The sequence below is a fragment of the Gallinula chloropus genome, assembly GCF_964237585.1.
Source record: "Gallinula chloropus genome assembly, chromosome: 2".
NCBI lineage: Eukaryota > Metazoa > Chordata > Aves > Gruiformes > Rallidae > Gallinula > Gallinula chloropus.
The window spans coordinates 157,480,391-157,495,014 of record NC_140086.1 but is presented as its reverse complement, the minus strand read 5'-3'; the positions used below and the strand labels follow the sequence as shown (position 1 = coordinate 157,495,014).

General features: G+C 41.5%; 1 protein-coding gene across 4 annotated transcripts in view; it reads left to right on the top strand.

Annotated features, from left to right (window-relative positions):
* SCN5A (sodium voltage-gated channel alpha subunit 5) overlaps positions 1 to 14,399 on the top strand; it is a gene marked incomplete at both ends in the record, with an annotated part of 175,248 nt that extends 160,849 nt beyond the window's left edge. For all 4 annotated transcript variants that reach the window (XM_084260116.1, XM_084260115.1, XM_084260114.1 and 1 more), the window contains 6 exons: positions 1,266 to 1,547; positions 8,181 to 8,234; positions 9,648 to 9,789; positions 10,492 to 10,592; positions 11,200 to 11,470; positions 13,165 to 14,399. In XM_084260116.1, coding sequence (XP_084116242.1) covers positions 1,266 to 1,547; positions 8,181 to 8,234; positions 9,648 to 9,789; positions 10,492 to 10,592; positions 11,200 to 11,470; positions 13,165 to 14,399 — 2,085 coding nt within the window. The remainder of the gene's footprint in view (positions 1 to 1,265; positions 1,548 to 8,180; positions 8,235 to 9,647; positions 9,790 to 10,491; positions 10,593 to 11,199; positions 11,471 to 13,164) is intronic.
* Between the last annotated feature and the right edge of the window lie 225 nt (positions 14,400 to 14,624).

Sequence of the window (14,624 nt, the reverse complement as noted above, 5' to 3'; positions counted from 1 at the left end):
CATGAGGGTTGGGCCTATACAGGAAAAAGTAAAAATCAGTCAAGTAGCTTCTTCTGTCTGAAAATTAGTTTCATTCATAAATGCACAAAATATAAATCTGGGTTTTGAAATATCTACATGATTTTCCATTGTACATTATGGGTGAAGCTGCTCTATACATGCAGGAAAATTCTTTTGCTCTTCCGGGTATTTTTCTTCCTCAGCAATGCAAAACTGATGGGGAAACGAATGTTGTGCTATTAGCTTGTCAGAAAATTGGACACTAATACAAGAGAAAACAAGAGCTGACATTTTCCATAATCTAATTCGCAATTGAATAAAATTTAATTTTTATGGACCAACATCACCTTGTCTCAGTTTCAGAAAATGTAGGTGGAGAAGAGCAAGAGCTCAGGGTCTGCCTACCAGATTTTAACCTCCAAAGCACAAAACAGGAATGGATACAACTTCATGTAGCAGGGCTACAGTGGTGTCTGCAGCAACGCTGTCAGGCAGCTTCTCCTGGACTGTGTGCTGGCAGCATCTCCAAAGGCTCTGGCTATGGAGAAACCTCATAGGAAGGGGAAATGACACTTTGTTGTAGTGTTCTTCCCTCAAAAGATGTATGGTTTTACATGGGGGCTTACAGCCCTGCCAGGGTTGGTGTGTAGGAACTCTACAGCATGCCACAGCAAACAGTAATGCAGTTTTTGTAAACCTTTGAGTAAGGTTTCACTGTTTTATTTAAACATACTGATTGGAGAGGGGAAGTTGACTTAGTACAGTATGTCTCAATCAGTTATTATTTAAATAACCATGGTTCATCACAGCTAGAGTTCACATCCCAAGGACTATGGAGGCCTGAGTTCAGTAAGAGATTCCAGAAATCTTTTTCAGTCTATTTGAAGACACTGTGATGTACATCCAGCATTTCAAATGAATCGTATGATTATCAGACATGGTTTGACTTAAGTGCATTATCCAGCAGAATCTGAGATGCCATGATGACTTTGCAGATTGGCCCCAAATTAAAAGATTCCTCTTGAAAAAACATCATCCTATGTGGGACAACAGATTAGCTCTTCAATTACAAAACAGGAAAAAACCCAAAGATCACGTGTGAAGCCTTTAGTGGTGGTCTGACTCCTTGGGTAGTGCTTGTAGTTATCCACCTGTCACCATGCAAGGGTTCAGCCCAGTCAATCAAGGGTGCACAGCAGGTGTTAGTGAAGTGTCCATATAAGTGCTGACATTAATTCTGTTTTTTCTCTCCTGTTTTACACAAGGTGGTGGTCAATGCCCTCGTGGGAGCCATCCCTTCCATAATGAATGTCCTGCTTGTCTGCCTCATCTTCTGGCTCATCTTTAGCATCATGGGAGTGAACCTGTTTGCTGGGAAATTTGGGAAGTGCATTAATAAGACAGAAGGAGATATGCCTTTAGACTCTAAAATCATTAACAACATGAGTGACTGTATACTCTATAATGTGTCAGGCACGTTTTACTGGACAAAAGTTAAAGTTAACTTCGATAATGTTGGTGCTGGGTACCTGGCTCTGCTACAAGTGGTAAGTGTGATGACCAGAAACTAAACTAACAGTTCCCACTGAAATTATCAATTTAAAGGTTAACTTTTCTGGTCTTCTGGGATTTTCAGCCTTACCTATCAGGGGAATGCCTTTCCTCAAGGGTAAATGACTCATATGTGATGTATTAATTTGGTCTAGAGATATTTATGGCAGCTTCTGGTTTTGACTTTCACGTACATCACTAATGTGGTCATTGGACTGTTTTGGTGAATTAAAGACCATTTAGTCAACATTGTAATCCAGAGCAATTTTCAGTTCCAGAAACAAAAAGTCATGGTCCAGGAAGGCTCATGCAAACAGAGTGTACTGGCCTTCTTCAACTGCCTGGGTCCTCACTATACCCTGCTGGGAAAAAAATGATGTTACAGTACCTCCAGTTACTCAGCTGAAGTTACTGTGTAAAGCTGGAGTCACAGAGTAATCTCAATTTACAGTCCTCTGCTTCCATGGAGATGTTCAAGAAGCACACTGGTGCCTCGTGTTCTGGTTCCTCCCTGCATTTCCACCTACCAAACGTAGCAAATCAGGTTGAACCTAGCTATGAAATGTGGTGGTGACCAGTTTGCTCTAACTCCAAACAGCTTGGTCTCTCTGGAAAGGTGGTGAGAGCATATCAGAGACTATTGGGGTTCAAAGCTGATGACAATATGGGATCTATAAAGACACAAGCCATTTTTTCAGCCCTTTTTTTCATCAGCAAATTTAAAACATGGATAAACATGTTGTGTGCACAGGGATTTACTGTGTTGTAATGCAGCACAACCTAACAGATAAAGCCACAGCAGACTCTGTCAGCTCTGCTGCTGGACTACTGAGTGATTTTAGGCAAATAGCTTTGTGTTGCAATTCCATGGGGCTCTCATGTAAAAGAACAGTAATGATACTTATTTCCACTGTTTCTAATTTGCTCTGAAGCAAATGTAATGACAACGGCTGGATACACACTCAGAGTGTTTGTTGTGTTGCATTTCATGTATGCAGAGTGAACAAGTCCCTCGCTACATCCTTGGACAGGGAGGTTACTGTCTTGAAGCACACGATTGCATCTCTTGCTTCTGGGATAGAAAAACGAATACTGGGGGCTCAATTCAGTTGTCACATATAGACATCCACCCTTTGCAATGCAGTAGGGTACTGCCCCAGGCCTCCACCTGCTCTTCCAGGAGGGCATGGGTCTCCTATAGTTCCCCCATCGGATCAGCCAGCCCTTCTCCTTCCTGTGATACAAATTTGCTTTCTCCCAGATCTCTTTCTTCTCTGTCATAGACGCATGAAATAGCTCCATAAGGTAGCTTTCTTGTAGAAATGCTTATCCTTAGGTACTCTGTTCCTGGTACACATACACCAGAGCTTGAGATCTTTTGACCACTGTCCATCTAGTCTTCGCTTTTATACCCTCTGGAAAGCAGAAAGGTTTGAATGGGCACAACCACTACTTGTTCCTCCTATAACATAAACCCAGACTTGCTGAGAGCAAGAGCTTTTATCTTTTGCATGTATTTATGACATTCAGCTCACTCATGCAGGGAAGGTTAGTTCACTTTGAATGTCTTCAATTAGAGTTTCCATTCTATATAGCGCTTTCTTTGTCTTTCATTTAAACATCCAATCTAGCTGTTGAAAAATTTCCAGGTTTAAAATATTGTGCCTTCCCTGAAGCTTCTTATCTCCTCCATGACAGCATAACCATATGCCAAGTTTGTTCAGTGAAAAACTCTGCCAGAGTAATTGCTATTCCTTCACCATTTCTTTTATCAGACTCATGCTCCAGTTTTCTGTAAATCTGCAACTTTCCATAACTTGGCATTGCCAGTGGAGTATCCTGAAACAATCTCTTCTGCTGTTCTGCAGTATGGGTTCCTGGGCACTTGGCACTGGTGATACTGGTTGCATTCAGCAGGTGGGAGTGCCTTCTGTTGGGCTCAGTGATGGCAGCAGAACCGTAACTGGTTGCAACGTGGATCTTGGTACGTTAGTAAAAGGAGGGTCTAGTACTGCTGTTGTACAAGCTGGAAATGGCCTTGATCACACTGCAGGTTTCTTCCAAAATTGTGATCCTGTTTTGGATAGCAGAGAAGTAGGTTTTCCAGATACAGAAGTACAAAAGAAGTGCCATAAACATCCAGCCTGCACAGGCTGGTCAAAGTGATTACAGCAAGAAATGAGGGAGACCTAAAACTTTGCTCAGTCTCTACGGCAGAACGAAGGGCAGGAGTCAGATGCCATTAGGGGATTTATTTTAACTTTCATCCTGCACCTGGAGCTCTAACGAACAGTCTTAGACACTAAAGTGCAAATATGACACCTGCAGAGAAGGGGTCCAAACATCTGGACCTCCTTTGCCAGACTCCAGCCAAGGAGTGTCGGTTACAGATGCTCCTTGCCAAATATCCTCCATACGGAGTCACATTTCATGAGCAAACTGCTGTAGGAATTGCAAGAGATCAGTTAACAGCTCAGCTCTCATAAAGGGACATAACATCAATGCATTTTTGTGCATGCTGAGACAGTAAGTAGCGATGATGAGATAAGCATTTTGGCTAAAACCCTCTGGGATCTAAAATACAAGCTTTTAAGTGGGACCTGTCTTTTGACTGCTGACATTTTCTGATGCCTCAACACAGTCTTTAAATGACTCTGAAGTTACCTTTGGAAGCCTGAATGTGCCTGAAAATCAGAATGGAAATAAACCAAATCTGTCTGCCTAATGTTCTGTCTTCACTTCTACAGCATCCTTGAAAGAAGTGAGAAGTTGCTAGTATGGGAACTTTAAGTCTTAGTACTATCCAGAGGCAACCTTTCTGATAATGTAGTTGAGAACCACGTGAAACTTTCCCCAAATATCCTTTCCCTTTCTTTTCTACCTTGTTTACAATCCATCCAGTTGTTTTGAAGATGCCACTTTGAATCAACGAGTCCAAGAAAACATTTGTGTGAAGTGGTCAGTCAGGTTTCAAGCTTCTCCACTACCAAATGCACTGTCTCACAACAGATTACTAATGCAGGTGGTAGGTAGTCTCTGCTCGCTCTACAATCAAGAGGAAATTCTCAGTCGTGGAGAGGAAAAGATCTTTACTGTCACAGATTTTTAATTTGCAAGGATGATTCACTCTTTGGGGAATTTAACACCCTTAACACCCTAATCTATAAGGAAAAAAATTATTGCTATAACCTAGTGTTTCAGTAATGCTTTTTCTATATTCCCAGAATTCCTTAGTGGATCACAGCACCTATGTCCCATAAATCTGTATTTGAGCTTAACAAAGAAATATCTCAAATTTCCAGCAGTTTTGCATTTCCCTTACAGAATCCTTCCCTTCACATTATGATAACCTCTGCATATTGTTTTTTTCTTTGCAACATATCACAGAATCACAGAATTGTAGGGGTTGGAAGGAACCTCAAGAGATCATTGGGTCCAACCCCCATATCTTGAAATTTAAGCAATCTATTGAAGAATGCTGAGAAAACGGATGATCTCTCATGTAGCATCTGACTCACTTGGAGAAGTTCTCCTTTGGCAGGAACAGACTTACATCTAATATGCTGTACAACTCTTTGTCATTCTGGGAGCCAGATAAGGAATGGGAAAATAGCAGAAACACTCCTAGACAGAGGCAGCAATCAGGAGCTGTAGAGTTAAATCAGGCCCTCGTACCAGGTTCAAAGTCATGACTGAGCTCGTAAATCAGCTACAAAATGGTCATGAGACAGCAGTGTGTGTCTAAAGTTACCTAATTACATGATGTCTTGCACTTCTGTAAACCATAATCCTAGATTTTACTCTCACTGTGGATACAAAACATGCAAAATATCAGCGTGCTTTTGAGCAAATCATGAATTGGTGTCCTGGGTTAGATTTCTCCATCACCAAGATTAAGTCCAAAGATCAGGAGTAAGCAGTATTTCCATGAGGAATTACCAGTGGTGCCCTTGGAGCCCATGTAGCTAGAGCAGTGCAGACCTCCAGAGTGCTCTGCTGGGTCAAATCGTTGGTGGTTCCCTCCCCAAATCATCTTAGTGCAAAATAAACATAAAATAAATGTTTGGCATAAAACAGCTGCTACCATAAAACTGAACAAACTGAAAAAATCAGCAAAAAATCCAGGAGATAGTGGAGGGGCATAGCCAACTTAAATATGTGGGGTTTGACTCTCCTGTGGACAGCTCTGTTTTGCTTTAAGAAGTTTCTCTCACCAACAGTAATAATTAAAGAAACATTTCAGAAATATGAAGACCAGTATTTCTGCCATCTAATGCAGCCATTTTCATTGCACTGTTGCAGTCTAGGAAAAAATATATCCCCCTCACAGATTTAAAGGCTTGTATTCTTTTAAGGCATCATTTGGTTATACAGCCAATGGTTTGAGGGCAGCTACTGCCATCCCACCTATCCTCCTCCCCATTAATTTACTGCATTGCAGCACTAACCAACAGTCAAAACCCAAAATGTGATCCCATCCCAAAATGAGTTTATCAGTAGATAATCTCATCACATGATGGTTTCTGTAGAAAATGGTGTTTCTCTGGATAGCTTCCAGGCAGGATAATATCACAAACAGTCCCATGAAGATTTTGTCACTTCCTTATCCAGAGTATAAGTGGTTACTAATTCCAGACAAATAATTTCTTTCCCTAGTGTTATATTTCTTTCGTTCTCAGTATCTTTTGCCTTCAGCAGATGAAGTGTCTAGGGAAGCTTTCCAGAAGCCCCATGGATTTTTAATTCTCTTACTTCTGGACAACTGGGAAAAACAGAAAATCAGAGTACTTCATTCTCTTAATATTTATTTTTTGTCAGATCACTTCATCATCTCTTATCACTATAACTGCTGTACCTTGCAGCACAAGCTCTCATGTCTGTGGTACACATCAAGTGGTTAAATTACTCAAGAGAAAAGTTTTCCTCCCAAGTGGGAGAAAAGTGCAGGCTAAGATCACATCAGCTTGTGCCACAGGGAAAGGATTTCTTCTTTTGTCCTGTCCATTGTTCCTGAGTGTCTCTTTGAGCTGGAAGCTGCAAGCAACTGTGATGGCACCAGAAAATCTTTCATCAGATTAGAAAGAGAACAGCAGAAAGAGTAAAATATTAGAGGAGCTAAGGAGGATCAGGATGACAGGTTCAAATAATTATTGGTTTCAATAAAACTGCTGATCATTCCTGTAAACACTTCACATCTAAATTGTTTTATAACACACAGTACCATGGAATAGATTTTCCAAAGGTTTCTGATTTGGGGGAATTAATCCCTTTCATCCAGTAGATAAAAATGAGTGCAACCTTTCAAACACTACTTTACATAGACTTCCATGAGAAATATGGTTTATGTCTTGTGCAACGTTTTCCTTTGGCTCAGTAGTCTTCAGAGGGAAATAGGAAGGCAGAGTTACCTCCAGGATTTAATAACAGACTGCATGATGGAGCATTTCTAAAACCACTGGATGTACCTACCTCAACTCAAATACCTGGGTTTCTCCTGTAAACAAGTGGCCACATTTCTATTAGTGTTATCTGGAATTCTGTGCCTACACACCAGGAGAAAATTCAACCTAAGTGTCAGTAGGATGCAAAGAGATATCAGGTGTGGATCTTTGATGCATTTGAGTGTAAATCTGATTGAGTGAAATAAATCTAAAAATGCCTCATCATCTGCTCACGCTGATTTTAAACCCAGCTTAAGTCTAAATGAAGTCCTGTGAAAAACAGCATCAGAGAACTAATGTAAAGACAATGTGGTTTAGGCCAGACTCAGGCACAGTGCCAGGTACATTTGGTATCAGACTATGTCTAATGAGAGGCATATATTGAGAGAAAAGAGTGGGGTTTTTTTGCTATAAAGTAGTAACAGTCACATCTACATGTTTCTCCCAGGGGTTTTGCAGCTGCCCTTTCTCCACTGCAGGTTCCAGTAAGAGACACCGACTTCTGTGGAATGCCTTCTTGTTTAAACAATAAAAAAAAAAAGGAAATAATTAACACCCCTTATTTTAAAAAAAATGAAGACAGTAAAGTGGATTGAGTTTCAGGGCCAGGCTCACATGAGGTGCTGATTGCCTTTGCTCCTGTCTGGTCAGCTGTGATTTATGCAGCTCCTCAAGCTTTAACACTGCCTTGATTTAAACTGTTTTAAAGGAGGGCAGACTCCAAGCTTCAGTGGGATCCTACAACACAGTCACTGCCCATCAGTCTAAGCAATTATATGGATGGGATCCATCATCTCACTTGGTCCGAGATTTGTGCAGGAGAGCCTTCTGAGGTATCCCATGTAGCTGTATCTCTTCATTACTTGAAATTCTTCAGATCAAAGCTTCCAAGATTTATTTGCCATGTTTTCTTTCCTTTTCAAAAACCCTTTAAAAAATCGCTGGTTTATCCCTACAAGTGCAGAAAATTAGAAAACAGGAATAAGAGAATCCAGGAGAAAAACATTATGGAATGACTTTAAATGATCATAAACTCATGTTTCCATAGTCCTTTAAAGTAGAGGCAGTTCATTAACTGTGAAGAACATGCTTAACACTGCATTTTGGAAACTTATCACAGAGATGATAAAATTTCAAGATATACTTACATAAGATGCTTAATTATGTAATTTGTTGGGTTTTTTTCAGGCCACGTTTAAAGGTTGGATGGATATTATGTATGCAGCAGTGGACTCACGAGAGGTAGGTCACTACAAGGAAATGTATCATTTCCTTTTCCATTGACTTTTGCAGCATTAATGGTATTTAACAACAAAACAGATGCAGGTTACCAGTCCCTGTATTACTCTGGCTGTGGCAGTTGCAGAGCTTGATTTTTTGCGGCTGCTATTGAAGCATCTCCAGAGGCACCTCCAGGATGAGATAGAATCTACCAAAATCCTAAATTGTCCTCTCTCTGCTTCTTCCACTCTCCCTGTTGACTGCCATATTTTCCAAGGATGTAACTTCTGATAATAGAACATAGTTTAAAGTGCTGGGTTTGAATTACATTCTCCTGCAACCCACATACACAGCCCTCCCTGTATCTTCACCTTGAGCTTGTCTTCTCTGTGACCAGCAGTGCCGCTACAGGTGGATGGAGGAGCTCTTGGCAGGGAAAGAGGGTGGTGTGAGCTTCCAGCTCTGGCCTGAGATATGATGAAGCTCTGGGGGCTGGTAGCTTCCCAGTTCTTACCTGCATCCTGTTCAGCTTTCAGGTTTCCTGAAAAAAACAAAAAAAAAAAAAGGAGAAAAAAAGGCATTTCCCTTGCTACATCATGTGTGGTTTGTTTATGTTTTAATTGGAGGATCTGTTTTCCCCTTTACCGCTTTAATTAATATTAAATGAATGGGATCACACTTAGGTTAATTTCTGCGGCAGCTGTGTGGTACTGGGAGTTGGACAGGCTGAACTGAGTAATAAAAATTTAGGAACAAGGGGTGGGAAAACTTCATGGCATTGTAAGGGTGGAGAAGCATCTCTGCAGAACATAGCTCATGATGTTGATTTATTCTTGCACTACACGTCCAGGTATGTGTATCCATCCTGCTCCCGAATGAAATACATGGGTTACACATGAGAAAACACAGCATTTGGGGAAATGAAAGCTTCTGAGCTAGATACTGGGAGCAAGCAGGGCAAATCTGAGCAGTGATACCTGTGATTTCAGGCTGTCAGGCTGTCTTGCTCGGTCCTCCAGCAAGACATCTTGCTCATTTCTACTCTTTATAAAAGAAAGATTGTGTTCCTAGATACACTGGCTCGCGACACAGTTTTTCAGTGGCATTTAATTATACTGTGATCATGCTTTTGCTATTTGTAAGTACTACCAGTTCTTGCAAAATTAGGGGTAATCAGAAAATTGATTGTTTTCCCCTTCTGGATTCAGACTGAGAACGTTTTATAGGATTTCTTCCGAAGTTGCACTTTCTGAAGCAGTGTGATTGCTGTGACAGCGTTGTGAAATGACCGTGCTGACTCTGCTAGTGGCAGTCACACTATTTTCCCAGTTTCATAATCTTTACTACCAATGGATAGTCTTCTTTTAACTGTATGAATATTGCAGTTTGTGCAGAGATGGTGTCATTTTCACCTCTTCCCTCTTCCCTTTGCAGTGCGAGGAGCAGCCTGAATGGGAATGTAATTTATATATGTACCTGTACTTTGTGATTTTCATCATCTTCGGGTCTTTCTTCACGTTGAACCTCTTCATTGGTGTCATCATTGATAATTTTAACCAACAAAAGAAAAAGATAAGTAGTGCAAATGCTACACATCACCTTGTGGTTGCTGCAGAGACCAAGGCATGGGATAGATTTATAGACATCAGCTTTTGCCTCAATATTGGCCTTGACAGAACATCCACAGAAACCATCTTGCAGGACTTTTACAAGGCCACAGTTGTAGCAAACTCTGATCTCCCTGCAATGTGAAAGTCCTGAAAATACAGCCTGGGGGATTATAGTCCCCACAGGAAGCAATGATCTTTGGCACAAGCTCTGCTGCGGAGGCACAGACCACCCTGGTGTCTACCAGGCACATATGTCACCATCCTTCAGAGCTGGGCAACCTGTTATTGTTCATCCAATGCCTCCCTGCCCCAGGGCCAGGGAGGAGCAGCCTGGCCCAAGAGCTGTGCTTCTCACTGCTTTGTGGGCTCTAAAGGAAGGGCTGAGGTTCTCACACTTGCCCTTCTCACCCTGGACCTACCTCCAGTGCAGAGGAAATCTGAGCTTTGCTCCTCCTTGGTTGAGACACACTGCTCTGTGTCTCCTGTCCTTCACCTCCATGCAATAAGCAGCTCCCAGCACTGCACCTCATCAAACCCTTCTTAGATATTATGGTAAAAGCTGCATGAAAGGGGAAATAAGAAACTAGAAGAGGGTGCAGTGCTGAACTTTGGATGGAGGCAGTGAATTTTCATCAAAAGTAATAGTCATGTTCTCACTCTATACTTAGGTGGCCAAGACATCTTCATGACAGAAGAACAGAAAAAGTATTATAATGCAATGAAAAAGCTGGGATCTAAGAAACCTCAAAAGCCAATCCCAAGACCACTGGTAAGAATGGAATAGTTCAGTTGAATTATGTGAGCTGAATATTTATCTAAGAGAATAAATTAGATCCAAGTTCTTGGTGAAGGAAGGGTGATCACTTTTAGGTGAAAGACACTTAGTACTTACATGTTTTGATTTTTGGACGGTACATGCAAGTCCAGTGACCTGTGGTATGAAATTTCCACTGTTCTAAAATATTGACTGAAACTCCAGTTTACATATGCAATTTACATATGCCAGTGGACACATGCCTGCTTTGAGTGAATTTATGACCCCAGTCCAGGGTCTCTTTTGGCAAATTCAAGAAGTACATACAAGCACTCATCATCATAGAATTATAAAAACATAGAATGCTTTGGGTTGCAAGGGGCCTTACAAATCATCTAGTTCGAATGCCCTGCCATGGGCAAGGACACCCTCCACTAGCCCAGGTTGCCCAAAGCCCCATCCAACCTGGTCTGGGAGTGGGCATCCATAACTTCTTGAAGTTCCAATCAGAAGCAGTATATTGTCTCTTTTCCTCTGCTTTCTGATCAATCAGGAGAAAATGCTGTCATCATTTTGACATATAGTTCAAATTTCCTAACTAAATCTTCTCCTTTACCTCCAGAACAAATACCAAGGTTTTATTTTTGATGTCGTCTCAAAACAAGCCTTTGATGTCTCCATCATGATTCTCATCTGCCTTAACATGGTTACCATGATGGTGGAAACAGATGACCAAAGTCAAGAAAAAGTGAACATACTCCATAAAATCAACATGCTTTTTGTTGCCATCTTCACTGGGGAGTGCATCATCAAAATGCTGGCTCTGCGACATTACTACTTCACCAATGGTTGGAATATATTTGATTTTGTCGTCGTGATTCTGTCTATTGTAGGTAGGTGAACCTGGATTTTCAGCCAAACTCCAAAGTGGAAAAAGCAGACATAAAACTAATTAGACAAAGTTAAAGGCTTTGTGCAAGTATAGACACTTTCAACTCAGAGAACTGGGTCCTAAGCATTTTTAATTATGTAATTGTATAATATATATATGTATATATATATACACACTGCCTAACAATAATTTGTATGATCAGCAAAATGATGAGGTTTATCATACCACAGTATTGGTTTCAATATACACTTAATGGTTAACAGTGATAAAACACAGTCCAGAACTGGTAAAATATACTTAACCCCAATTCTGCATGACAGCCAAAACCAGGGAGGTAAAAATGCCATGTGAAAAGGGAACATGTTGATTGCTATTGTTTTGCTATTTAGTTCTTATTACAACAGTATGGAATAGTCCTTCAGGGCAGGTGCAGTGAGTCTGGGCTGTTCTCAGCCCTGTTGTCACTAGAGCTCCACACCTTCATATATCCAAGGGATGAACCAGAAAGTTTTCCTGTTAATTTGTGCCTTTTGCTGTTCTGCAGCCCCACCAAGAAAACATGTCTTAGGTGCTTCAGAAGTGCAGGTCAAAACAGAATCTGAAATCCTGTCAAAAGACTTTTCATTGAAGTTGGGAATAAAGTAGCAACTGGGAGATGATCACCTAATCCAGTGAGCAGAAGGAACTCTGAAATTAATCTCTTCCAAAATTTTCCATTTTGAAAGAGAAAAAGTGTCATGCTAGAAAAACATCTTCTCAGGGATGCTCCGGTGGTTCTAAACTCTGGAGGACCAGGGAACCTGCAAGATCTCAGCGCAGGAGATCGCTTGTGCTCAGAGAGCAGCACGTGCTTTGGGGGCCTTGGACCACCTGTATTTCACAGATTGGGGTCACCAAGAAGTATCACTACCATGCAGTTTTCATCAGAGCCTTGACATTGGATGCTCTAGATATGCCAGTTAACCAGAGCTGTCGTGTTGGTTCTAGCACTGCTCTGTGATCAACAAAGTGTTCTCAGTGTCAGAGGACTTGGGCCATGCCAATGAGCCCACTCCCAGGCTGGGCTGGGAGACATGAGCTCAGCAGGACGCAGTGCTGCCAGGGACTGTTGCCATTAGACAATCTGGACCAATCTGCTCTGTGTCTGCAGGAAGAGCTTAACTATAGGGATGCAAGCACATTTCCGTGCTAGTACAATCTCAAACCTTTAGTCCCGCATCAGCCCATCAGGGAAACTGGAAAAATTGATAAGCAACCAACCAATCAAGTGGATTTCCATCTCCACTGCTCTGGTGGTGGCTCAGAGAAAGAGCCCCAGCATGGCAGTTTTGGTGCTGACTTAATAACATTTAACAGACAAAAATGTTATTGTATTGGGAAAATTCTGACCAGCTGCACTCGGGATAAATTTCTCAGGTGGTTCATGGCCAAAAGCTGCAGATATCTGTGTCCTGAGTTGAAGCTGGTTTCTCATTCCCAATGGGCAAGCTTCCCCTTAACTCCTTTGCTCAGAGTCTGCATGGATTAAATAGGCATGGAAACACTACTGACAATGCCATTCCCTTTATCATGAGTCTTCCAATCTGGAGAACTTTTCACTGATTTTGTTCATAGTCCAGACTGATTGCTTTGAAGGGAGGCCTGGGTTTATTTCCCATGTACTAATTTGCTGTTTGTCTCAATTTTCTTTTCAAGGCACTGTACTTTCTGACATCATCCAGAAATATTTCTTCTCTCCCACGCTCTTCAGAGTCATTCGCTTGGCTCGGATTGGCCGGATCCTAAGACTCATCCGGGGAGCCAAAGGAATTCGAACTCTCCTGTTTGCCTTAATGATGTCCCTACCTGCTCTGTTCAACATCGGCCTCCTGCTTTTTCTGGTCATGTTCATTTATGCCATTTTTGGCATGGCTAACTTTGCCTATGTTAAGAAGGAGCATGGGATCGATGACATGTTCAACTTCCAAACCTTTGCTAACAGCATGCTCTGTCTCTTCCAAATCACAACATCAGCTGGCTGGGATGGTCTTCTCAACCCTATTTTAAACACCGGACCACCGTATTGTGACCCAAACCTTCCGAATGCAAATGGTTCAAAGGGAGACTGTGGAAGCCCTGCCGTTGGGATTTTATTCTTTGTTACTTATATCATTATATCATTTCTCATTGTTGTAAACATGTATATAGCCATTATTTTAGAGAACTTCAGTGTAGCCACTGAGGAAAGTACAGAGCCTCTAAGTGAGGATGATTTTGATATGTTCTATGAAATCTGGGAGAAGTTTGACCCTGAAGCCACTCAGTTTATTGAGTATTCTGCACTTTCAGACTTTGCAGATGCGCTGTCAGAACCTTTACGCATAGCGAAACCAAACAAAATCAAACTCATAGCAATGGACCTGCCCATGGTCAGTGGGGACAGGATACATTGCTTAGATATTTTGTTTGCTTTTACAAAAAGGGTGCTAGGAGAATCCGGAGAGATGGATGCCCTTAAAATACAGATGGAAGAGAAGTTCATGGCAGCAAATCCATCTAAGATCTCTTACGAACCAATTACTACAACTCTCAGACGGAAACAAGAAGAGGTCTCTGCCATCGTCATCCAGCGGGCCTACAGGAGACATTTGTTTCGGCGCTCCATGAAGCAGGCATCTTACCTGTACCGGCACAGAACTTTTGATGGCAGCATCCTCGAGGACGATGCACCCGAGAAGGAGGGTCTTATTGCATTCATGATGAATGAAAACTATGGCAGGCCACTAGACAAATCAGAAACTCTGTCCTCCACATCTTTCCCTCCATCCTACGACAGCGTCACCAGGGGTACGAGTGATAATCTCCAGCTGAAGATGACAGACTCGAGCAAAAGCGATGAGGCTATAGATTGTCTTCTCTCACCGGACAAGGATAAAGAATCAATTGTTTAAACGTTTGTTTAGAATGCTTTAAAATATTGTTTACAGAATGTAATGCTGTAACTACACAATGATTGAAGCAGCCTTCTTACTAAAAATTAGTTGCAAAAGAAACAATGGAGGTTTTACCCTTAACTACAGGAGTCTAATAAGTCATATAACCTCTGACCCTGCTCTTTTTGACTTGGCTCAATATTTATATTTATATATGCACAGGAAGAATCTTTGCAGGGTCAT